Below are 26438 nucleotides of genomic sequence, written 5' to 3' on the forward strand. Positions count from 1 at the left end.
CAGCATAGTCAGTAAAGCAGAAGATGTTTTTCTGGAACTCTCTTGCTTCTTCTATGATCCAACAGATGTTGGCAACTTGACCTCTGGTTCCTTTCCCTTTTCTAAATCCAGCTTGAACATCTGGAAGTTCACGATTCATGTACTGTTGAAGCCTGGCTTGGAGAATTTTGAGCATTACTTTGCTAGCGTGTGAGATGAGTGCAATTGTGCCGTAGTTTGAACATTCTTTGGCATTGTCTTTCTTTGGGATTGGAATGAAAACTGACCTTTTCCAGTCCTGTGGCCACTGCTGAGTTTTCCAAATTTGCTGGCATAGTGAGTGCAGCACTCTGACAGCATCATCTTTGAGGGCTTGAAATAGCTCAACTGGGATTCCATCACCTTTACTAGCTTTGTTCGTAGTGATGCTTCCTAAGGCCCACTGGACTTCGCATTCCAGGATGTCTGGCTCTAGGTGAGTGATTACACCATCGAGATTATCTGAGTCACAAAGATCTTTTTTTTTTTTTTTTTGTATAGTTCTGTGTGGTCTTGTCACTTCTTAATATCTTCTGCTTCTGTTAGGTCCATACCATTTCTATCCTTTATCGTGCCCACCTTTGCATGAAATGTTCCCTTGGTATCTCTGATTTTCTTGAAGAGATCTCTAGTCTTTCCCATTCTATTGTTTTCCTGTATTTCTTTGCACTGATCACTGAGGAAGGCTTTCTTATCTCTCCATGCTATTCTTTGGAATTCTGCATTCAAATGGGTATATCTTTCCTTTTCTTTTTTGCTTTTTGCTTCTCGTCTTTTCTTAGCTATTTGTAAGGCCTCCTCAGACAATAATTTTGCCTTTTTACATTTTTTTTCCTTTGGGGATGGTCTTGATCACTGCCTCCTGTACAGAGTTATGAACCTCCATACGTAGTTCTTCAGGCACTCTATCAGATCTAATCCCTTGTATCTGTTTGTCACTTCCACTGTATCATCTAAAGGGATTTGATTTAAGTCATACCTGAATGGTGTAGTTGTTTTCCCTACTTTGTTCAATTTAAGTTTGAATTTGGCAATAAGGAGTTCATAATCTGAGCCACAGTCAGCTCCTGGTCTTATTTTTACTGACTGTATACAGCTGTTCCATCTTTTCCCAAGTATTATTTTACATAATTTTGTATTCAGGTAAGGATACACATATTTCCAATGCATACAAATACTTCCAGAAGAATACCACAACCAAATATATTTTTACCAGTTTTCAAGTTTCATTATAGATAGGTGAATCTGAGGGGAAGTTTCCTGCTGGTCCAGTGGTTAGGATTCGGAGCTCTCCCTGCCGTGGCCAGGGTTCAGTCTCTGGTCATGGAACGAAGATCCTGCAAGCTGAACAGCATGGCCAAAAAAGAAGAAGAAAAGTGAAGTTGATAATTGTCACTGCAATGGCGATCATATTACAATATAACAATGTATCAAATTAACATGCCGTACACCTTAAATCTACATGACACTCTGTGTCAAATATATAACTCCATTTTTTTAAAGGAGAGCTGAGAAAGTTAAGCACATAACCTAAGTTACCAAGAGGTTGTTGTTTGGTTCACATTGTCTATATCTTCCCCTGTGCCTCATTACCTCTAAATATCCTTTCATTCACATATTGAAATTCTGCCTATTCTGTTACCCTGAGGAGAAAAACAGAATAATAAAAAACAAGAAACTAGGCATTAATTAGGCTCCCTGCTTTGTATAAAATAATAATACCAAATGTTCCTTGCAGCTTAACAATAAATTGACAATTGACTTTTCAGAAGGCATATACTTGGGAAAAAATTGTTGCTTTGTAACACCATGAAAAAGAATACAGAGGATTTAGGACACAAATTTAGAGAACAGTGGTCTCAGTGTAATCCAGAGGGGCATCATCAGCATCACCTGGGAATGTGTTAGACTTGGAAATCCTCCAAATCCACCCAAGGACAACTAATCAAAGACTGGTGGTGGGGCCAAGCAATCTATGTTTCAGCAGGCTCCCAAGGTGGTTCAAACACCCGCTAAACCTCTCAAATACACAGTAAAGTTATAGAACCAATGATCTGAATGATTCGGCCTCAAAAGTTGTAGAAAGGAGCTGAAAAAATTGATTTACTTCAGTTCAGTTCAGTCGATCAGTTGTGTCCGACTCTTTGCGACCCCATGAATCACAGCACGCCAGGCCTCCCTGTCCATCACCATCTCCCAGAGTTCACTCAGACTCACGTCCATCGAGTCCGTGGTGCCATCCAGCCATCTCATCCTTGGTCGTCCCCTTCTCCTCCTGCCCCCAATCCCTCCCACCATCAGAGTCTTTTCCAGTGAGTCAGCTCTTCGCATGAGGTAGCCAAAGTACTGGAGCTTCAGCTTTAGCATCATTTCTTCCAAAGAAATCCCAGGGCTGATCTCCTTCAGAATGGACTGGTTGGATCTCCTTGCAGTCCAAGGGACTCTCAAGAGTCTTCTCCAACACCACAGTTCAAAAGCATCAATTCTTCGGCGCTCAACCTTCTTCACTGTCCAACTCTCAAATCCATACATGACCACAGGAAAAACCATAGCCTTGACTAGATGGACCTTTGTCAGCAAAGTAATGTCTCTGCTTTTGAATATGCTATCTAGGTTGGTCATAACTTTTCTTCCAAGGAGTAAGCGTCTTTTAATTTCATGGCTGCAGTCACCATCTGCAGTGATTTTGGAGCCCAAAAAAATAAAGTCTGACACTGTTTCCACTGTTTCCCTATCTATTTCCCATGAAGTGATGGGACCGGATGCCATGATCTTCGTTTTCTGAATGTTGAGCTTTAAGCCAACTTTTTCACTCTCCTCTTTCACTTTCATCAAGAGGCTTTTTAGTTCCTCTTCACTTTCTGCCATAAGGGTGGTGTCATCTGCATATCTGAGGTTATTGATATTTCTCCTGGCAATCTTGATTTCAGCTTGTGTTTCTTCCAGTCCAGCGTTTCTCATGATGTACTCTGCATATAAGTTAAATAAGCAGGGTGACAATATACAGCCTTGACATACTCCTTTTCCTGTTTGGAACCAGTCTGTGTGGCATAGTCAATAAAGCAGAAATAGATGTTTTTCTGGAACTCTCTTGCTTTTTCCATGATCCAGCGGATGTTGGCAATTTGATCTCTGGTTCCTCTGCGTTTTCTAAAACCAGCTTGAACATCAGGGAGTTCACGGTTCACATATTGCTGAAGCCTGGCTTGGAGAATTTTGAGCATTACTTTACTAGCATGTGAGATGAGTGCAGTTGTGTGGTAGTTTGAGCATTCTTTGGCATTGCTTTTCTTTGGGATTGGAATGAAAACTGACCTTTTCCAGTCCTGTGGCCACTGCTGAGTTTTCCAAATTTGCTGGCATATTGAGTGCAGCACTTTCACAGCATCATCTTTCAGGATTTGAAACAGCTCAACTGGAATTCCGTCACCTCCACTAGCCTTGTTCCTAGTGATGCTTTCTACTTAGTAGGGGAAAATTAAAACCTCTTTTATTAGGATTGTATGCTCTATTACTCAGTACTATCAGGTCAGTTTATTTCTCTTCCTTGTTTAAAAAGACAAAAGTTACAGCACAAGCAGGCAGATCTTTTTATTCGACAGACACTCCCAAGACATGGGAGTAGGCCATGGTCATAATGATCCCTCTTGGCCTCCCCTTTTTTATACTTCCTGTCTCTTCCTTTTGGTTGTACCCTGTACAAAGTAGGCCTTGTACCCACCACCAATCAAGAAAGGGAATGCAAATAGGCATACACTCAAGGTCAATTGGCACCTGCAAGGTATGTAACAGCAGGCTCTGTTGTGCATGTCTTCCCATAATTCAGTCTGTTATAATCAGATATATATGTGTGTGTGTGTAATATTTATGAACCCTTAATTGGCTCCTAGTTGCCTAAGGTTACTTGAGGAAGCCCCTGTGGTTAGGTTGTACCCACTGTGTGCCTAGGGCACATGTGCAGGAGTTAGAAAAGTCTCTGTGGTTAATTCTATAGCATCTGTGAATTTTCCTGAATGTGTCTGGGAGGGGTTTTAGAGATCAGCTTGCATCCTTTTTGGCTAGGCCACTCCTTGTTGCACATGCCTAACTTGCTACCTAACAGTACTAACCACTCTAAAAAATGTGCTTTATTATTTGACCTAAATAACTGTGTCAAATACACATATATCATAATTATAAACACGAAGTAAAACTGGTATACACAGGGACAAAAACTAGAGAGAAATATAGCACCCTAATTAATACATTGATGTGAGATTTCATGTTTCTTTTCTCTTTTTAACTAATTTAATTGTCCCATATCGGCTAAACATAATACATACAAATTCGTAAGCTTTTCTCCTGTTAATTGGCCTTCTGTCAGTTTAATTCTCAGCCCCTAAAATTGTTTCTCCCTCTTAACATTCCCTAAATCTAAGAAGTCCCATTCACTGTTTTAATTATCAATACAAAAACAATTTCCGAATTTCTACTTCTCTGACCTTTTTCTCCTTCACCCAATCACCTATTTAAGACATCTCCGTTTAAATGTGTGGGTCCTGCAGCCAAATTTAAATATCTGAAGACACAAACATATTCCCAGCCAAAATCAGCCTCCAAATTGAATATCCTTTGAACAGCTGCAGTGTGAGCTCTTTGCGTGAACTGCGTTAAGAGTTCTGCCCCACGAATCAACTCCCGCCTCTTGTTATACAACACTCAGCTCCTTCAAGTTCTCAGCGTCTCTACTCGCCACCACTGATTTCTTTGTAGTCAGGGCCTAAATTTACGCCGGCGGCTTCCACATCTCACAGAACTCTCCGGTGTCATCCAATCAGGGCCCAAGCAGAAAGCCAAAGCTCAGCAACGCCTCACGACGTTTAACTACTCAGGGCCTTGCTTCGCTGGCATCACGTGACTCAAGTCCCCGCCTCCCGCCCACTCCCTCCGAGGTTGTTTGGGGGCACCGCCCTTCAGCTGGCGCCCGCTGATTGGTTATTGCTCGCGCGGTCTCCTGGGTGACGGGAACGCGGTAGCTTTCTTGATGAGGACCGGGTGCGCTTGCGCACTTGTTAGATCGCGCGGCTGCTGGATCTTTTGAGATGAAGGTAAATAACTTACAAACCCCGGGGTGCGGGAAGATGATGCGACCACTGGCCAGTCCCTTAAACTCTCCGAGAGTCGCTTTGAGGATAGAGCCTTGTGACCTCCCTTCCTTCTCCCGAATGCTTGAGAAATGGGGAAGGGAGCGGGGTGACCAGGGAGAGCAGAGGCGAAGTTGAAGAAATAAGCGGAAAGGAAGGAAAATTGAAGAGACGGCGGGGAGGGAGGCCTCTGATTTCTGGGACCGCGGACGGAGTTGGTGCGTTTTGGCCACCCCTCCACTGCTGGAAATGAGCAGACTGGATCTGAAGAGACTCCGAATTCGCCCCAATTCACACGGCGGGCAGAACGAGTTTGGGAAAAAAAAGCGTTTGGAGGGTCCTTGTGAAGTTGTCTCGTTCGAGTGTCAGGAGCTGCCTCATTTCTTGCAGCTAAACACCTGGCAAGCCTCGCAGCTGTTCAGCTCCTTAAAATGAGTGAAAAGCTCCGAAAGAATCTCAAATTGTATTGGCTGTGACTGGCGCAATTTACAGATCACCTGGTGACGGTGTATTTTATTCACGGGGAAATCTGCATGCACGGGTCTCAATCTCTAGAGCGTCATCCTTTGCATGCACCGTTTTTAGGATTGGGCTTCTTATGAATCCCATTTCCGGGTCACTGGCTACAGCTCATTCACCCATCGCCTTACCAAACAATACCCCCGCCCCGCTCCTAGTGCCCCCTACTCCCCAACCCCCCCCACCTCCCCAACCCCCCACCACACACAGGCCCTGATCTGGCATAGAAATGGAAAGCTTAATTTTTTTCACTGTTTTGTACATTTTCGTGGCTATAGTGGAAATTGGAGTTGACCTGTAATCTTAACTCACATTTCTAAAGCTCTTCGCCATTTACGAAATACTTGCAGCTCAGTTGATAAAGAAAATGCCTACAGTGCGGGATACCTGCATTCGATTCCTGGGTTGGGAAGATCCCGTGGAGAAGGAAATGGCAGCCCACTCCAGTATTCTTGCCTGGAGAATCCCATGGACTGTAGCCTGCCAGGCTCCTCTGTCCATGGGGTCGCAAGAGTCCTACACGACTTAAGGACTAAACCATCAGTGTAAGGAGATATTGTTATTCCTGGTTTACAGTTGAGAATTCTGTGCTTGAGGCCATTTAATAGACCTGCTTTAAGCCCTACAGCTAATAAGTGAAAAGCAAAATCTAGAGTTCCCTGGTGATATTCCTTTCTTTCACTGTCAAGGGCCCAGGTTAGTTACCTGGTTAGGGAACTAGGATCCCACAAGCCATGTGGGTGGCCAAAAAACAATTGTATTAAAAAATAAAGATAAAAAAAAAAAAAAGATTGAAAGAAAAAAAAAAGCTAAGTCTAAGGGTTCGTTTTCCGGTTGTGAAGCTAGCACCTTTTTATGGGGTGTTGTATGTGTATGGAGCACCTGTTGACCTCCTTCGAAGAAAAATAGTATGTAAAATCACAACCAGAGGAGATCTACCAAGAAGCTAGGGACATTCAAATTTAGGGTGCCCTCACTTGCATATAGGGGTTCCAGGGCAATGTGGTCATAAAATTGCAAAAGTAAAATGCTTTTATGCTTTTTTTAAAAAGGGTGTCTTCTTGCTCCACACAACTTGGATGCACCTGTGATTATAGGCACCTCTGTTTTCAATAGAGGTGGATTTGATCATCTTTTTAACGTAGTAATTGCCGGTGATTGGTATAAAATTTAGACCATTGGAAGAGTTTTGTGTTACCATTGAGACTGTCACACCACCTGCAATTGTATCTAAACTTCACTTGCCTCAATATAGGCATCATTATTTAATTTTTAATTTAACCTAATGTTAAAATGTAAATTCATTCATTCAAACTCTTATGGTCCTAGATGTTTTGTATCAACACTGTTTAATATAAATATAATGTGAGCCAATGTACTTTAAAATATTTAGTAGCCACATTAAAATGTTTTTAAAGAAACAGGTAAGGTTACCTTTCATAATATATTTTGTTTTACCTAGTATATCCAAAACATTATCATTTCAACATGGAATCAGTATGAAAAATTATCAGTAAAGATAGTTTGCCATCTTTCCTGTATTGTCTTTTTTTTTTAAAATATAAATTTATTTATTTTAATTGGAAGCTAATTACTTTACAGTACTGTATTGGTTTTGCCATACGTTGACATGAATCCACCACGGGGGTACATGTGTTCCCCATCCTGAACCCCCCTCCCTCCGCATACCATCCCTCTGGGTCATCCCAGTGCACCAACCCCGAGCATCCTGTATCCTGCATAGAACCTGGACTGGTGATTCATTTCACATATGATAATATACATGTTTCAATGCCATTCTCCCAAATCATCCCACCCTCGCCCTCTCTCACAGAGTCCAAAAGACTTCTGTGCATCTGTATCTCTTTTGCTGTCTCGCATGCAGCGTTATCATTACCATCTTTCTAAATTCCATATATATGTGTTAGTATATTGTATTGGTGTTTTTCTTTCTGGCTTACTTCACTCTGTATAATAGGCTCCAGTTTCATCCACCTCATTAGAACTGATTCAAATGTATTCTTTTTAATGGCTGAGTAATACTCCATTGTGTATATGTACCACAGCTTTCCTATCCATTCATCTGCTGATGGACATCTAGGTTGCTTCCATGTCCTGGCTATTATAAAGAGTGCTGCGATGCACATTGGGGTACACGTTGTCTCTTTCAACTCTGGTTTCCTCAGTGTGTATGCCCAGCAGTGGGATTGCTGGGTCATATGGCAGTTCTATTTTCAGTTTTTAAAGGAATCTCCACACTGTTCTCCATAGTGGCTGTACTAGTTTGCATTCCCACCAACAGTGTAAGAGGGTTCCCTTTTCTCCACACCCTCTCCAGCATTTATTGCTTGTAGACTTTTGGATCGCAGCCATTCTGACTGGTGTGAAATGGTACCTCATTGTGGTTTTGATTTGCATTTCTCTGATAATGAGTGATGTTGAGCATCTTTTCATGTGTTTGTTAGCCATCTGTATGTCGTCTTTGGAGAAATGTCTATTTAGTTCTTTGGCCTATTTTTTGATTGGGTCTTTTATTTTTCTGGAATTGATCTGCATGAGTTGCTTGTATATTTTTGAGATTAGTTGTTTGTCAGTTGCTTCATTTGCTATTATTTTCTCCCATTCTGAAGGCTGTCTTTTTGCCTTGCTTATAGTTTCCTTTGTTGTGCAGAAGCTTATAAGTGTAATTAGATCCCATTTGTTTATTTTTGCTTTTATTCCCAATATTCTGGGAGGGGGGTCATAGAGGATCCTGCTGTGTTTTATGTCCGAGAGTGTTTTGCCTATGTTCTCCTCTAGGAGTTTTATAGTTTCTGGTCTTACATTTAGATCTTTAATCCATTTTGAGTTTGGTTTTGTGTATGGTGTTAGAAAGTGTTCTAGTTTCATTCTTTTACAAGTGGTTGACCAGTTTTCCCAGCACCACTTGTTAAAGAGATTGTCTTTTCTCCATTGTATATTCTTGCCTCCTTTGTCAAAGATAAGGTGTCCATAGGTGCGTGGATTTATCTCTGGGCTTTCTGTTTTGTTCCATTGATCTATATTTCTGTCTTTGTGCCAGTACCATACTGTCTTGATGACTGTGGCTTTGTAGTAGAGCCTGAGTCAGGCAGGTTGATTCCTCCAGTTACATTCTTCTTTCTCAAGATTGCTTTGGCTATTCGAGGTTTTCTGTATTCTATACACATTGTGAAATTTATTTGTTCTAGCTCTGCGACAAATACCATTGGTAGCTTGATAGGGATTGCATTGAATCTATAGATTGCTTTGGGTAATATACTCATTTTCACTATATTGATTCTTCCAACCCATGAACACGGTATATTTCTCCATCTATTAGTGTCCTCTTTGATTTCTTTCCCTGGTGAGTGTTTTTATAGTTTTCTATATATAAGCCTTTTGTTTCTTTAGGTAGATATATTCCTAAGTATTTTCATTGCAGTGGTGAATGGAACTGTTTCCTTAATTTCTCTATTTTCTCATTATTAGTGTATAGGAATGCAAGGGATTTCTGTGTGTTGATTTTATATCCTGCAACTTTACTATATTCATTGATAAGCTCTAGTAATTTTCTGGTGTAGTCTTTTAGGTTTTCTATGTAGAGGATCATGTCATCTGCAAACAGTGAGAGTTTTACTTCTTTTCCAATTTGTATCCCTTTTATTTCTTTTTCTGCTCTGATTGCTGTGGCCAAAACTATGTTGAATAGTAGTGGTGAAAGTGGGCACCCTTGTCTTGTTCCTAACTTTAGGGGAAATGCTTTCAATTTTTCAGGATAATGTTTGCTGTGGGTTTGTCATATATAGCTGTATTGTCTTTGAACATCTAAATTTGGACTACCTGTATTTCAAGTCCTCAATAAAATTCCAAGTACACATGTGGTTTGTGGCTTCTATATCAGATGTACTCAGTGGTATTTGACCCTTTGGAACTTAAAGGACTCGAACCCTCTCCAGGCTCCTCTGTCCATGGGTTTCTCCAGGCAAGAATACCTGAGAGGGCTGCCATCTCCTCCAGGGGATCTTCCCGACCCAGGGATCGAACCTGGGTTTCCTGCATTGCAGGCAGATTCTTTATCACTGAGCCACCTGAGAAGCCCTCCGTATTGTATACACAGTTCTTTGTTGTCTAAGTGAAAAGAATGATTTTTCAGTTGAAAAAGTATCCACCCAATAGCCAAATTAAACACTTAATGATAAAGTGTATCTAATGGAGAAAGGAGAAAAAATACATTTGAAGGAGGTATAGATATTTTGTATTTCTGTCATGGTTAAGGTTTTTTAATAGCAACTTTATTAAATTTAATCTCCCCAAATCCATGCTATTAATAATTAGCTAAATTCCCTGATAGCTCAGTTGGTAAAGAATCCACCCGCAATGCAGGAGACCTGGGTTCAACCCTTGGGTGGGGAAGATCTGCTGGAGAAAGGATAGGCTACCTGCTCCAGTATTCTGGCCTGGAGAATCCCCATGGACTGTAGTCCGTGGAGTTGCAAAGAGTCGGACACGACTGAGTGACTTTTACAAATTCAAGTTTAAATTTTTTAAATTTTTAATAGTTATAAAACACTAAATCATAAATTTTTACAAAATTAACATTTAGAAACATTCAAAAGCAAAAAAGTTTTATAGTAAATGCTCCTGTGTATGTTGAGGTCTGTACTTGACCAGCCAGATTATGGTTATTTGGTTGGTTGGTTGGTTAATTGGTCATTTTATTTGTTACATTGTTGACTTCTTTGAGGTAAGCTCTAGCATAAGCCTTCACCATCCTGAATCCTGCTGTTTTCATTATTATGTTTTGACATCTTTTCTGACCAACTGTTAATTGAATGTTTTAAAATATAAAAACTGTGTTGTGTTTTTTTAGCGTGTTTTCTCACTACTAGAAAAGACTTGGCTTGGCACACCAATACAGTTTACCTGGCAGAAAACATCAGGAAACTATCTTGCAGTAACAGGGTAAGATAACAGTGATTGTTAGTAAATCATCCTGACTCCACATGGTTGTATGCCCACCAAACCACACCATCTGTTCAGTAGAAATTCTTGAATGATGGTTGCATGGTGAGATAAGTAATATATTAATTTCCATTAATATCACAATTCATAGAACCTTTTCCCTAGTGATAACTTTTTACATACAAATTATGAAACTATCATGAGAAAATATAGAAATCACTTGAATGTATAAGAAAACTCTTTAGATACATAAAAATCATATCTTTTTGTTCTAATTGGTTTTAGAGCTGATCATATTGTGAAAATCTTTGATCGCCATGGTCAAAAAAGAAGTGAAATCAACTTATCTGGGTAAGTGCAGAGGTAGATCAGAAATTTTTTCAAACTTTGTGGCCTAAAAGATAAAAAAGCACTGTCTTAAAACTTATAATCAAGTAGAATTTTATAACGTATGTCTAACCTGTATCTCTTCTTTTGCTTTCTCCATTTCCAAAGAGATTTAGTTTTGTGTACCATAAGCAGTTAATGAAATAGGTATACAGCATATGAATTAAGAGTTTAATACATTCATTGACAGATAAGCTTTAAGGCAGAATTGTAAATGAGTCTATGTGAAAGAATTCTTATTTAATTATAAACAAGCCTTAGTGTATATATTTGCGGATAAGCCCTTACTGATGTAGTATTTCCTCTCTAATATAAATTGGAAAATAGTTACTTTCCACACTTTTTTTATTCTTTTTAAGGAAGTCATTCTAGATTACAGTAAGCATAACATAAGCATTTTTAATAATTCAGTGTGATCATTACCTGTATTAGTTATCTTACCCATAGTCTTAGTGATTATGATGATGTTTGCATAAGACCTAAGTGGTCTTAAGCTGCCAGGCTTTTGAAATTCACATCTGCCTTCTGTAGTTTATCAGCCACCATCTTTGCAAATTAAGTGGCTCTTCTTATCTCACACCCGCCTAATGCCACCATTTTAGCATTTCCTATTGCTCTCTTAATTGTTGCTTCTGGTTTCTATGTTCTGGGGAACAGAGGGCAAGCTAGTTATAATTATGTTTAAAATAAAGTGAAAGGCACTTAGTCAAAAACTTCTTTGATTAAGTTGTATGAGCTTTATTGCATAATCTCTGCAACATCGCTTTTGGTTATGCAATGTCCTTATTTTTTTGCTTCTGAGCTGTTTTGCTGTATTCAACATAGCTGAATTAGACTGACAAAAGATCACCAGATAAACAAAATGCTATTATATGTTGTCTTTAATGATTTTATTAAGAATTTGAAAATCTCCCTCTTCCATACCTCTCAAAATCTGGGAAAATACTATAGAAAATATAAGATCCCAAAACATATTTTAACAGTTTGAAGAATAAAATAACTGAAGTGATTCCCAGATCTCTTAAATGGAAAGCTGAGTGTTGCTTCAGGGGCCCTCAAAGTCTGAGATCTGAGCTGGAGCTGATGTAATAATAATAGGAATAAAGGGCACAGTAAATGTAATGCACTGGAATTATCCAGAATCCATCTCCCAACCCTGAGTCCATGGAAAAATTGTCTTCCACAAAAGGCCAAAAAGGTTGGGGACCACTGGGTTGGTGCCCAAAAACAGTCTCCAAATGAAAAACAGAATCAGAAGGAAGAAAAGGTTACTCTTCAGGGAAGTTCTTAAATTATAATAAACATTTGGAGTAATTTTGAACAGTAAGAAACTTATTAAATAGAGCATTTCCTATTTATAACTATTTTATTACCTTAAATTACTCTTCTTATCCTATTCAATATTAAGATATGAAATGAAAATAACTTTTCTTACTATGTATTTCAGAATTCAGTCTTTCTTACTGTTTGCAATCCTCCATCTAACCAACCTTGCTCTGTTTAATACACAGCTTGTCTAGATATTTCACTTATCAGTACCTTCTTTTTCCCTCTATGCATCTGAAACAACCTTTCAAAAGTTGATCACACAAATTTCCTTTTGATTGCAGACGTGATTCCTTTCTAGAGTATTTTACCACAAGAGCCCAACTCTTTACAGGTGTCAAGAAAATCTATTAACCTATTAATATAATTGTATTTAATATAGTATGTGAAAATGATATTTAAAATAGAATTCAAAATGTTTCCATCCTCTCAACAACAACAAAATTGGTGTTAGTGTTATCCAGGCAGTGCATGTGGAATTCTGTTTCTTACTTTAAAAAGTTTATGATTTAAAAAATAGATTGGTTAGACTTGCTATAGACAAGAATCACAAATGGTTGAGTGTTTAAATTTCTTTCCCCTACTTAAAAAAAAAAATGTGTAGTGATTGTTTTGTTCTCTTTTTGAAAAAAGTAACTGTGTTGCTATGGATTGGGACAAGAATGGAGATATTCTAGCAGTGATTGCTGAGAAATCCAGTTGCATTTATCTATGGGATGCCAACACAAACAAAACCAGTCAGTTAGAGAGTGGCTTGAGGTAAGGATAACTTTTTTTATGTTTTAAATCTTCACTTAGAAATACTACCTGCAGCTTTGATGCTAAAAAGGTCTTACTACATTCATTATAAATATGCTCTGATGAGTTATTTTCTTATAAAAGGGAAAAATTCATTTCTTTTAAAATTGTTATATATAATCCTATTAATTTTGCCCAATTAATTAGAATACAGTATCATTCTAAAGTATAAAGAGCTTCTTAAAAAGTTGCTTTCAATGGAATAGACTAAAAAGTCCAAAGAAGAGAGAGAAGATTTATGGGAAAATCTGGAAATAGGATGACTACAGGCATGACTGGATCTAGGGGTTGTAATGATGCAGTCTAGACATCTCACAGCTCTTTCTTTCTCTGTATTGACTTCTTCTAAGTCAGACTCTCTCTCTTTTTTAATTCTGTTGAAGTATAGTTGATTTATAATATTGTGTTAATTTCTGCTGTGCAGTAAAGTGATTCAGTTATACATATATGTACTTTCTTTTTCATATTCTTTTTCATTGTGGTTTATCACATGATATTGAATATTATTCCCTGTGCTATACAATAGGTCCAAGTCATTTATCCATCCTATATATATTTAGACTCTTTTAATGGCTACTGGCAGGTATCAGCTTCTACCATTCTTCACAGCAAGTTATGCCAGAGAAAAGGGCATGCCACTATTACATCACCAGTATCCTCTCAGTTCTTTAAAAGGTCTTTGAATAGGGTAGGCAGGGCCATAGGGTTGATAATCCTACCCATGAAAATTGGGGTAAGGGTGGGGCAGTTCACAAGTGGAAGAAATCCTGGGCAGACAGAATAAATTACAGATCTCTGCTAAAATAGAAGCTGTTTGCCATATGGAAAAGAAAAACTTGTCAGTATTTACAACTGAAACTGCAATTTTGACCTTGAACAAGTTGCTTAACCTCTGCTTGAGCCTCAGTTTCTTCATATATGTAAAATGAGTCTAGTAATAATATCTGCCTCATAGCATCATGTGGCCTATAAGTGCAGGAAGAGATCACACATCTACCATAAGATTAGATTTTACTTTTCCGACTTACTTATCAAGGAATAACAGAGCAGGTCAAAACATCCCCCTAGTGCAGGTTCCCTTGACCCTCCAAAGTGACACACAAGAAATGCATCCACAGGCAATAGTGTCTGACGAACATCAAGCCTTACTAGATCTGAGAACCTCCACTTCTTGCTCTGTCCTTTTACACTTCCATACGTCACTTTTCAGAAGGATTTTATACAGTCTGTGCTTCCATTCAAGAAAGTGAAAGTGTTAATTGCTCAGTTGTGTCCAACTCTTTGTGACCCCATGGGCTGTGCCTGTCAGGCTTATCTGTTCATGCAGTTCTCCAGTGCCGGGAGCCAGCATGAGGAATTCCACCCGTGACAAGGTCATGCGGCAGAGCTCTGATGGCAAGGCTAATCAGACCTCAGGTTTTCCCCCTGGAATTTCCTGAGCATCCACCTCCCCCAAAATAAGAATCTGCCTGCTTTTCCACTCTTCTAATATTCTCTGGAAAAAGTCAAATCAGGGCTTTAGTCTTCTGCATTTGAAAGGGATGTTTCAGCTCAAACCCCCTCTGATAACTCTCTAGCTTGCCTAACAGGTTCCCCCGGACCTCTTACAGCTTGTGAATTGCTTACAGCCCCCCAACCGCGAGAGGCACAGAGCTTAAAGCATCTTAAGATACAGAACCTTTTCTAAGAGCTAAAAATCATATCGGTGACAGGTTTTCACTGTTGACTCAATGATTGCCACCAGGCCTCCATATTCTTTATCTTTTAGGCACCTGGGAGGATGTTAATCAATGTAAACGGGATATGGAAAAAGATATATACTAGTTTTGATGTTAGCAACACTAAACTTTTGAGTTAATTACTTTTCTTTGTTATATATCACTGCACTCCTCTTGTGTCCTTGCTATGTAAGAATGTAACTTTGTTTAGTGCTTTCTGAGAGTGGCACCAGACTTTGGGAAGATCAACACAAATAAGTCTTCTGGTTGACAAACCCTTATCAGAAAAAAGGCTGTGAAATGTTAATTGGCCTTTTTGGCCGGAAGATGATATAAATCACCTAAGACTTGTGTATACAATTAGGTATGCAGAGGGAAAAGCCTGGTTTTGATAAGAGTCTGGGCTGCTAACGCTGCATAACTTTGTGTTACCCATTGATCTCCATGTTTTATCAAAAGTATAAAAGGCCCTCTGAACAATACAGGAGGGGGCCAGTCGCTGGACTGGTTTCCCCCGTGTCTCTTCTCTAATTTCTGGCTGAATTCCCATCTGGGGCATGGAGGCTCACCACGTCTACTTACTTGTCCCGGCTTTTAAGATCCACGCGAAGGGGAGCCCAAGGCGGGGCACCCCCCAATATGCAAGAGGACGCCGGTGGCCTAACGTAGATGGTGCAAACTCCTTGTCTGGAACTTTATTGGCTTCCCACGTAAACCAAGTTATTCAGCCTTCTTTCTCCTACTACACTATTTCTTCCTAATCTAATCTTATATTTCTATATTGATAAATAAATAAGTTCTCCTCGCCAATGCCGTCCCCGCTTCGAATTCCCTGGATCCACCGGGGCTGGACCCCGGCACTCCAGGCAAGGATACTGGATTGGGTTGCCATTCCTCCTCCCAGGGATCTTCCAACCCGGGTCTCTCACATTGCAGGTGGATTCTTTACCATCTGAGCCACCAGGGAAGCCCAAACCTCCTTCTGAGATACCCTTAATAGTGACAGAACTGGAAAATCTATATCCTTTTTCAAATCATGAATTCCCAATAATTTTTTCAGTTTATTATACCACATTTTTAGACTTGTTAAAAGCTTAAGATGTTATCCATTAAGATTTTTACGCCAATTAGAGTTACAACAATAATTAGTAGACAGATTAATAACTATCTTATCATTAGTCATCTCCTGAAATTTGAGATTCCATCTTGACTGAGTTGAAGCCTTTTATTCATTATACATTTGTATTTTAGGTCTCACTGACTTAAGATCATTTTATAGTGTCTCAAAATACCTTTAGCACTTACTCTTTGTCCTAAATCATTAAAATTGTAATTTTATACTTCAGCTTCTAAGTGGGTATTACAGTTATTCATGAAATTCATGAAGCACTTTTTAAAAGGACTGCTTAGGAGGTTGTGGTTGTAAATTGTTTAGTAATTTATATCTTAATGTTACAGGGATCAATTGTCTTTCCTTCTTTGGTCAAAATTTGGAAGTTTCCTGGCCGTTGGAACTGTTAAAGGAAATTTGCTAATTTATAATCATCAGACATCTCGAAAGATTCCTGTCATTGGTAGGTTACAGCTGGAAACACTGCTAAATATTTGGGATGCTTTAACATAAACGTAAATTTTATCACCTCAGGTTTCCCTGATATTGCAGGGGAAATTTTGTAGTTTAAAATTGACTTCCCTTGTCAAGCCATACCTCTGTCTAACTAGAAGATCCATCTTCACTACCTACTAAGAACTTCCCAAGTTACATAGAACAGGTTGCGGTAAGGTGGGTGAGCCTGTGCCTCTGGACACCAGTACATTAACAGCATGATTTCCATCTGTCCCTTTCTCACCCAGATTATGCCTCTGGTGTGGAGTAGCTCATGTGCCTATCAACACGTTAGTAGATGGGCTAAAACATTTGGCCACTTCTTGGACAGAGTATATCCATATTCCTAATTCTGACCCTTCACTCTCTCCAGTCACTAATTTAATCTGGGAGTGAACTAGGAGTTATTTTTACCTCAGGGTATATGACTGGAGGGTATGTGTATTTATTCCTTCTTTGACCTTCTTGATTCAGCCTCTTTGATTCCCCCAGCCTCTGAGCACTTAGCATCTGACTACCTGAAGGAAATAGTATTGATTTTTTTCAATTGTTGTAACATCATGCTGGTGAGGGGTGAAATGGGTAGGCTTAATTACATACAAGTGGCCAGTATAATCTACTGCTAATGGAAGAGTTAAGTGCTGGAGATAATAGTGCCCACAGAATACTTGAGAAAGTGCTTTTCAGTTAAAGACACTTATTCATTTCAAATTATTTTCACATATAGGTATATCTTTCATATGGGTGTTTTTAGCACTCTAGCTGTACAGTTACATCATTGATCCATTTGAAAAATTGAACTAAAAAATCAGCTTTCACCATGTAAATTAATTTGTTGACTTCAGTAGGCATTTTCTGTATCCCACTTCTTTTATAGGCATGTCCTACCAGTTAACTTACAGTCCTTAGATAGCTTAACACTTGAGGTAATAAGAAAATAATCATGTCAAAACATGATTATTTTGTGTCATTATTTGTTCATATGTACATGATTTTATATGTGATCTTTGTATTTAATATGAATATTGATTCTAATTCAGTCTAATTTATTAACTGTGTAAAATAGACCTGAAAATATTCAGGTTAGTTGTACATTTTAGGCCCTTTCACTGCCTCTTTCAGAGTTTGTTGTGATTTGTAGGTGTGCTTTTTTTTCCTCTGAAATAATTTACTTTTCTAAAACCAAAGCATTTCACTTCCAGAAGCAGCTGCACAAATGCACAATCAGCAGGTGGTTTTTACAGTAACTAAATATCTGTTCCCTTGTTACATCTCGCTCTGATTTCTTTCCTAGAACTGGGTTAGATACAGGCAATCCTCAGTTTGCATGATTCTAATACGCATGAATTTCATTGACCACAGTTTACTTAATATTGCCAGTTTCCCAATAACATGATTCACATTTCAGTAACTGTGGTATATTCCTGTAAGTTAATATTAATTAAATGAGTCAATACCTGCCCAGAACACTGTTAAGTAAGCACACGAAAATGTTAACTGTTATCGCTGATGTTAACCTGAGTTCTGAGCACTGGAAGAAATGGAGAGATTTTCTTCTCTCTGTCCTGAGTGTAGGATGAAGTTTGTCCTTGGCATCTTTCCACCTCTCTTAACGTACTCCTTTATCCCTTCTAATACCTGTTACTTTGGACACCCCCGTTCCATTGCACTACCTAAATCTCTTAATCTATGATCAGCAAAATTTCCTATATTCCAGTCTCTTCTCTGAATGTTCCCTTCATTTTTGTGCTCTGGTCTCCTGGTTTGAAATGTTCCCTCTGTAGTCCCATGTTTGTCTCTTCCAGACTCTAAACTCATGCAAGCAATTGCTTACTCAAGAGCTCCAGTGAAATTTCTAGTAAATACTTCAGATTTGATATCACCAAACCATGCAGCTGTTCCCTCTCATCATTGGTATCTTTTCATCCTCTTGGACGTTTAAGCCAAATCTTACTGTTATCCTGACTCTTATCTTCCTCATACCCTCTATACCAATTGTGCCAGAAAATCTTACAGGATCTACCTCCAAATATGTCCAGAATCAACTGGTCTCATCACCTCTACCAGTACCACCACCACCATGGTGTGGAGCTGAGACATCTTCTGCATCTCTGCAATCTCTTAACTGGTCTCCCTGCTTCAACTCTTGCCCTGCTATAATAATATTATCAACTCAGAAGCCCGAGTGAACCTTCTGCTCAGAACTCTCCAGTGGCTCTTCGTGTCACCCGAGATCAAAGTCAGAATCCTTACAATGGCTAGCCAAGCCCTCTATGACCTGGCCCTTGAAAACTGTGATTTCATCTCTTAGTTACCTTTCGTTACTTTCTGGCCTCCCACCACACTGTTCTCCTAGCTGAGCCTCTAACACACTGGACACACTCTTGCTTCAGGGTCTACTGACTTAATAACTATTTATTTAGAGCCTGCTTTCTGCAGAGATACTGTATTAGGTTCAATAAGGGGTACAAGGAATAAAATAAGCATGATCTCTGTCTCAATAACAGCTAAAATAGCTAACACTTATATAGCATTTCCTGTATGGCTGGCACTCTTCTGAGTGCTTTAGCTCATTTGATCCCCAACCCTGTGAGATAGCTTCTACTGTTATTCCCAGTTTTTGGACAGTGTAACTAAGGAATAGAAACATTAACTTACCCAAGGATTTGTGATAAGTAGTGGAGCCACTTACTCAAAATAGGCAGCCTGCCTCCGGAAACTGTATACTTAACCTTGAGGCTCTTGAGTATTTATCTATTCTAGGACCTTTAACGAATACCTGGTGCCAAGTCATGTAATTTCCACCCCAAAATGTAGTTTTTGCACTGACTAGATTGCTTAATTTAAAAGCATTCTGTTACTTAGTGGCTCTCTAATATCCTTCACTAGCTAAATGACTCAGTTCTTAACATAACTCTCACTAAAGTGCATTCAAATTTGTACCTCAATATTGTTATGAATCACTGTATATCTTTTAGTTATATACAAATAATCAAAATTGTGATGTTGATTTGGCTTATGCCAAGGGTCTCCCACATCATAAAGCTGAATATAATAAAGATAACTTCAGTGCTTTGAGATTTACTTCTTTTAAGACATTACTGTGATAGGTCTTGTTATATGGTTAAACAAACAAACTTGTCAAGGGGTGGGATATCTTTTTATGTTAGGACCTATGCTCATATTCACATAAAAAGCTGGAAAATAGGATTGCCCTTATATACAATTATCTTGATTTAAAACTTGTTATAAACTGTTTTAAATAAGGCTGCTTAGACACTAAACTGCTTTGAGATTTTAAATTCCTTGTTTGTTTAATTTCCATAGTATATTATCTAACTTTGAAATTACCATCACAGATTTTGTAAAAATTTTTTTTTGAGAAATCAATATGTACAAAAATCATCTCTTTTGCAGGAAAACATACTAAGAGAATCACATGTGGATGTTGGAATGCAGAAAACATGCTTGCTTTAGGTGGTGAAGATAAAATGATTACAGTTAGTAATCAGGAAGGTGACACAATAAGACAGGTAATACAGTAACATCTCTTTGACTTGCTGTGTTCAGATTTCCCTCCAAAATAAAGTTTGTCGATCAAACTGACCTATAAAATTTTAAAATCTCTATGAGAGATGTTTACAATAACTTCATATTCTAAACATCAAGTTTTTTCTTTTTATGTACTAGGACATTTTTCTTTTAATACAAATACTTTGTCCAAATTTCCTCCTTTGTACACTTCCCGTTGGCTAGTGTTAGCTTGGATTATCAGCTCTGTGGTTATAATCAACCATTATATTTGTGAATATCTCTTATTTTATATGGGTATTTACAATGTAAATCTTAACCACTGGACTCAGCCAGATCTGCCTGATTCTAAAGCCTACTCCTTTAGCTGATATGTTAAATTGGTTCCAAACTAATCCTAGTTAAATTTAATTTTAGGATTAAATTTTACTGCTGTTCAAATTTCCCATGATTAAGGGAATATGTATTGCCCATAGCGATATAATCTTACCAGTGGCAAAATTTCAATTCGGATGACTTGGCTTATGGTTTATTTAGTATTTCTAGAGCAATAGTGACTGACACATTCTTTGAATACTGCTAGTTTTACATTAATAGGTCCTTCATTAGCTATTTATTGCTGCATAACAAATTACCCCTGAAACTTAGCAGTTTAAAATAACAGATGCTGCTTTGCCATTTTTGTGGGTGAGTAGTGCAGACACAGCTAAGCTGAGTGCTTCTGCCTCAGGGTCTCTCACAAGGCTGCGGTCATTTTAGCAGTCTGGACTGCAGTCTTATCTGAAGTCTTGACTAGGGACAAGTCTATTTCCAAGCTCATGTGGTTGTTGAAATGCAGGCTGTTAGGCTCAGGGCTTAGCTCCTCTCACTATTGACTGGAAGCCTGCCTTATTTTATAGCCACATGTATCTATCCATAGCATATCTCACAACAAAGCTGCTGGCAAGAGAATGAGAATAGTCATTCAAGACTTAAGCCATAACCTCTTAATAAATAACCTGATCTCAGAATTATTTTTGCCATATTCTGTTCTCTAGAAGTGAGTCACTAGGCTCAGCACATACTCAGGGTCTGGGTGGCAATCGCACTAGGGCATAAAAACCAGGAGGCGAGGACCATTGTGGACCATCCTAGAGGCTGCCTGCCATAGGCCCCCTTCTCTCAGGAAGAGAAAACTAATCATGATAAAACACATGTACCTTATATGATTGTCAAATGTGTGATATAGCCTACAAACCCTGTAGCATTTGTGAGATAGAGGAGATAAATGAATGTTGGGTTGTGAATTTGTAAGAGAGAAGATCTAAATCAGTCAAGGGTGAAGGCTAAACTATTGTAACAGAGACCCAAAATGACAAGGACTCTTAAGAATATAGTAGTTCGGGTGGCTTTTTCCTCCTTCATTTTATCATACAACAGAGGTAAGCATCTGTGTATCTCTGCTTCTCCAGGTTGTGTAAAGTCCCCCTTCTCTCCTTCCCCACCCTTCCTTGCATCTTACTGTTTTGCCATTTATTAGGGTGTTTTGCCCTCATTAGCACCACATCTGCATTTCAGCCCCAGGGAAAGGAAAAAGAGAAGTGGAGTGCAAGAAATTGTAAGCTACCTGATCTGGGAGATGCAGTCATTCCTGCCATTCATATCACATGAACCTAGTCATATGGTCAAACCTAAGTGCTGCCATGGAAAGCTGCAAATTTAGTCTCCCTAGGTGACCATGTACCCTGCTAAAACTTGTTATAGAGGATATTGGAAGACTTTTATCAGTTGCTGTCATTCACTCCAAGCAGAACAGAACAAAGATAAGAGGAAAAACTTACTATGGCTCGTTCAAGACTGGAATGACTGAAAATTTGGGCTTTGAGAATTTGCAGAAGTCTGAAGAGGAAAGTTGGTTCTAATATCTGGAAAGCTTTGAAACTGAGGTAGAAGTAACTCAGCGTGATTCCAGTGATTCTTAGGGAAGGCATTGCTATAAAAATAGTTTCTAGAAACCTTGTAATTTTCATCAATCTGTATTGGTATCCTTTAGAATTCTAATACTACAGGCCCAGCTCTTGTGTCCATACCAGACATCATCAGTAGATACCGGCATTTTTTTCTTCACCGAAATCAAGACATGACCTTAGAATACTATTCCACATCTAACATCTCAGGAAGCCTCTACCACTGAGCTGTTATTTACATACAAGATAACTATCTCCCATTTTTAATCCCAAGAATTATGCTTCCAGAATATGACATACTAAAGTTGTAATTTAGTAAACAAAGCATACATTGTAAGTATTGTTTCATCTGGTATTTTCTCCGGATTGCTTATACTTGGCTATTCTGCAAAGCACACCATCGTTACTCATGTGGATTTATTTTTTATTTATCCTGCTTGTCTTGCTTCCTAAATCTGAAGATTGCTGTCATTCGTCAGTTCTGAAAAATTCTTAGTCATTGTCTACTTGAAATTTGCCTCTTGCCCTTGCTCTTCTCTTTCTGCAGCAACTGTTAGACATATGTTTGACCATCTGATGTCTCTTAATCTCTCTTTAATAGTTTCTTTTTGTCACTCTGTGCAATCTTCAGGATAATTTCCACAAATCAGTTCACTTATTCTTCAAATACATCTAATCTTCTATCCCATCAGTCCTTCCCATTGTAATGACCCTAATTTTTATTGGTGGAAAGTACTTTGTAGTTCTTTTTTAAAACCTGCTTGGACTTTTAAAGAAAGTGTTGTCTTTTCTTCTATTTATGAGTCTTTTATGTTTGTAATCATTTTTAAAGTATTTTATGATCTTTTTCCGATAATTTTGTTCTTTTTAGATCTGCTGACCCTTGCTCTTGGTACATTGCTTATGAATTTTCTCGTTTTGAATTGGGAGCTCATCTACTATAGGAAGTTGTTTGCAGCCTTGGAAGAAAGAGGCTTTAGATTTGTTTTTGCTGAACACTGCAGGGAGTTTCTAGACCACTCAGAGTATAACTTTGGACCTTAGACCACAATGAGTATAGGAGGGAAACTGATTTGAAAAGCTCGAGTCAAATGGGTTCATTATCATCTCTCTTTATCAGCCAGATATCTGGAGCATCAGTTCCTGCACTCACTTTGCTTTTCAGTTTGATCTTTGCCTATGGGCCACAGAAATCTTCCTTACCTTCTTTCAGGCTTATCTTAGCCATTTAATAAGATACATGTTCAGTTTCATCCTGAATTTCTAGAACTTTGTAGCAGTGGGATGTTCAGGTTATTCAGTCCAACGTATTCAGAAATGAAAGCAAGTTCCCTGTTTTGTTAATGGAATTTGGATGTGGGGTTTATTCATGGTGATACTGTGTTCATCTCCACAGATACCAGTGAGATCGGAGCCTAGTGACATGCAGTTTTCCATGATGAAGACTAATGACCGAACCTCCGCTGCTGAAAGCACAGTAAGTGTTCTAAATCCAGGCCCAACTTATTTTGGTAATTTTGTAGGATATACTGTCTCCTTTTCTGGGATGGTTCAGAATCTCCATTAAAATAATTATGGTGCATCACTTATTAAACCAACATAGACCCCAGTTTCTCAGGCCTAAATGTTGTTTCTGCTGCCACCTAACATCAAAACAGTTGAAGACAGCGTCCTGTAGCACTGTTGTTGCTCTCCGTATGGTAGCAAAAACAGTGGGGGCGCCTTGAAAAACAAGAGTATTGATTTCTGTATCTTTCAGATTTTTTCATTCTTTTCAGATATGGGGACCAGAATGCCAGAAATTACTGGTTTTATTTTTTTAACACCTTAGATTTATTTTCCCTGCCACATTTTAACATTCTGAAGTCCAGATGGTTTTCACAGTCAACCAGAATATATTTAATGAAGTAATGTTTTTCTTTATTTCTTAAAAAGATGTTATATTGATAATGACTCATAACCGATAGCATCTTCAACGCAAGGAAATATACCAAAGTGTTTCTGTTTATATATATATATATATATATATATATATATATATATCCATTACCCTTAGTGAGCCCAAATTGGTAATGTACTCTTCTGTCTCAATACAGTTACACGCTCAGCTGAGAATTACAGTTTAGTATTGGCCTGTGGGTAACAGGGAAACTAGTCTAGCCACATTGACCAGTGCCCTGCGGTGATGGAAAAAGTGATGATATAAAAAGCTGAGCTAGATTATCCACACAGGTGTGGACAGGTAGTCCCACGTGGTTCAGAATCAAAATCAGATGGCCTTAGGGTAGAAGAGTTGCTATACTCTGAATGTGAGTTTAATTCCAATGGAACTGTGTCACACTTACCTTCTTGTACTGCACGGTACTCTTATTAGAGGTACAGAGAATTTTAAAAAGTTATTCCATCGAGCTATTTTAGTATACTTCCAAGGGTATATTGGGTATGTGTAAACCCAAGGATCCTTCCCAGATTACATTTTAGGAAAATGGTACAAATGTGTTGAGTTAGTCACGTTGTTTCCTTATTAATTTATAACATTTAACACTAAATTTGGCTCAGTTGTTTTTCTAAATTAAGTTTATGCTATTTGAATTTGCTTATTAGTCTTTTCATGAAGTACTGAACATTCCTCTCATAATTCCTATTTTTGGCAGATAAGTGTAGTGGTTGGCAAGAAAACTTTGTTTCTTTTTAATCTGAATGAACCAGATAACCCAGTTGATATGGAGTTTCAGCAACACTATGGCAACATTGTCTGCTACAGCTGGTATGTACAGAAGCACAATACACAGAGTTTTTCCTTACTAATTATAATGTGTTTCTTTTTTGTCTGTAGCATTTTCACTCCTCTATGTGACATTTTCTGGATTGCAGTCTGAGACTTAACATGTGAAACTACCTAGCATGTTATCTGGCAAATAGGCCCTTGATAAATGATATTCTCTATTTCCTTAATGTTAAGGTACTTTTTTATTCCTGTATTGCAAATGACAGTTAATCTTCCTTTTACTGTATTACTGCCTTTGTTGCTGTAGGTACGGTGATGGCTACATCATGATTGGTTTTTCTCGTGGAAATTTTGTGGTCATTTCCACTCATATTCGAGAGATCGGTCAAGAGATATTTCAGGCTCATGACCATAAAGACAATCTAACCAGTATTGCAGTATCACAGACCCTTAACAAAGCTGCTACGTGTGGTGATAACTGGTAAGTTATATTCACGTATTCCTAGGAAAGCTTATTTAAGGAATAGTCAAGAGATTCAACAAGATGTTGTTAACTAATGTTCATCTATCCACCATACTTGCACTATTGGAACATATTTGCAGTTGAAAATTTCTAAGATACCTTTACCTTTGCCTTGAACACTCAGGGTAAAACCTAAAATACTAAATGTGTACCGGATACAAAACCTAAAATGGAGTATACTTTAAAATCAGTCATAAAAATAAAATGGGCACTTCTGGGTAACAGGGAGTAAGTACCCTTGACCCTGTCTCTCTCACCAAATACAGCCATAAAACCTGAAGAGAACTCATGAAACAACTATGTAAGGATTCTGAAAAGTAAATACTAGCAGGCAGATTGGAGAAGAAAGCCCGCATTTGAAGTACCACTGAGCCAGCAGTGAGTCTCCTGTGTGTCTTCTGGTCTCAGCCAGGACTCAAGGCAGCCTGAGACCTGGACGTAAGCACTGGAGCAGAGACAGACAGAGCTCTGAAAGAAGCCCTTTAGTTCTGGCTGAACTTTCAGTAAAGAGAACTCCTAACACTCAAACTAAGTTGGGGAAATCCCTCAATTTTCTCTTTTTTCCCCCCCCTTCTTTGTTCTTTCGTGCCCTAGCCATCAAGCGGTCCACCATGGCAGTGACAGCAAGGACCCACAGGCACCTGAAACCCTGAAGGAAGCTAACCTTCCTCTCCAGTTGGGGGAACTGTGGTCCCAAGAAGATGGGGCATACCCCCGCTGTTTATTTTTCTCTCTGTCCTTTCTCTGCTTGGCTGCCGGTGCAGTTGTAGGGAGACCAAAGGAGAATAACTAGAGCCCAGCTTTTGTGCTGGAAGACCAACAAGGGGAAGTCCAGGTATATTCTGATATACCTGGGAGGTCCTAGAGAAGGAGGAACTCTGGAAAGTAATCCTACAAAGATACTTATGAAGTCCCAGGTTCATCTCTGAGCTTTGTGTGTGTGTCATATCCTACGTGCCTGACAAAGACTTTGAGAACTGAACTAAGGGATAGACCATAGCCCAGGTCCTGTACTGGCCACTGAGTGGACCATACAAGGACATACCTGAATACCACTGCAAAGGGTTTGGAAGTGGAACAGACATTGAAATCATAGCCCACAGAAGGCTGGTCGAAATGTGTGGCCCGAACCCAACTGGGCCAATTGCCTCCTTAAAAAAAAAAATTTAACTTCTTCCGTGGGATTTAAACAAGACAGAGTCTCATAACATAATTGTCAAACTGTCCAGAATATAACCCCAATTTGCTTGACA

General features: G+C 38.8%; 1 protein-coding gene across 1 annotated transcript in view; it reads left to right on the forward strand.

Annotated features, from left to right (window-relative positions):
- Positions 1-26438, forward strand: part of LOC128049504 (WD repeat-containing protein 19) — a 169530-nt gene that overhangs the window by 81797 nt on the left and 61295 nt on the right. The window contains exons 12-19 of the mRNA XM_052641755.1: positions 10531-10622; positions 10908-10973; positions 12969-13094; positions 16310-16425; positions 19875-19990; positions 23331-23411; positions 24589-24701; positions 24970-25143. Coding sequence (XP_052497715.1) covers positions 10531-10622; positions 10908-10973; positions 12969-13094; positions 16310-16425; positions 19875-19990; positions 23331-23411; positions 24589-24701; positions 24970-25143 — 884 coding nt within the window. The remainder of the gene's footprint in view (positions 1-10530; positions 10623-10907; positions 10974-12968; positions 13095-16309; positions 16426-19874; positions 19991-23330; positions 23412-24588; positions 24702-24969; positions 25144-26438) is intronic.

Source organism: Budorcas taxicolor, chromosome 6, assembly GCF_023091745.1.
Source record: "Budorcas taxicolor isolate Tak-1 chromosome 6, Takin1.1, whole genome shotgun sequence".
Classification (NCBI taxonomy): domain Eukaryota; kingdom Metazoa; phylum Chordata; class Mammalia; order Artiodactyla; family Bovidae; genus Budorcas; species Budorcas taxicolor.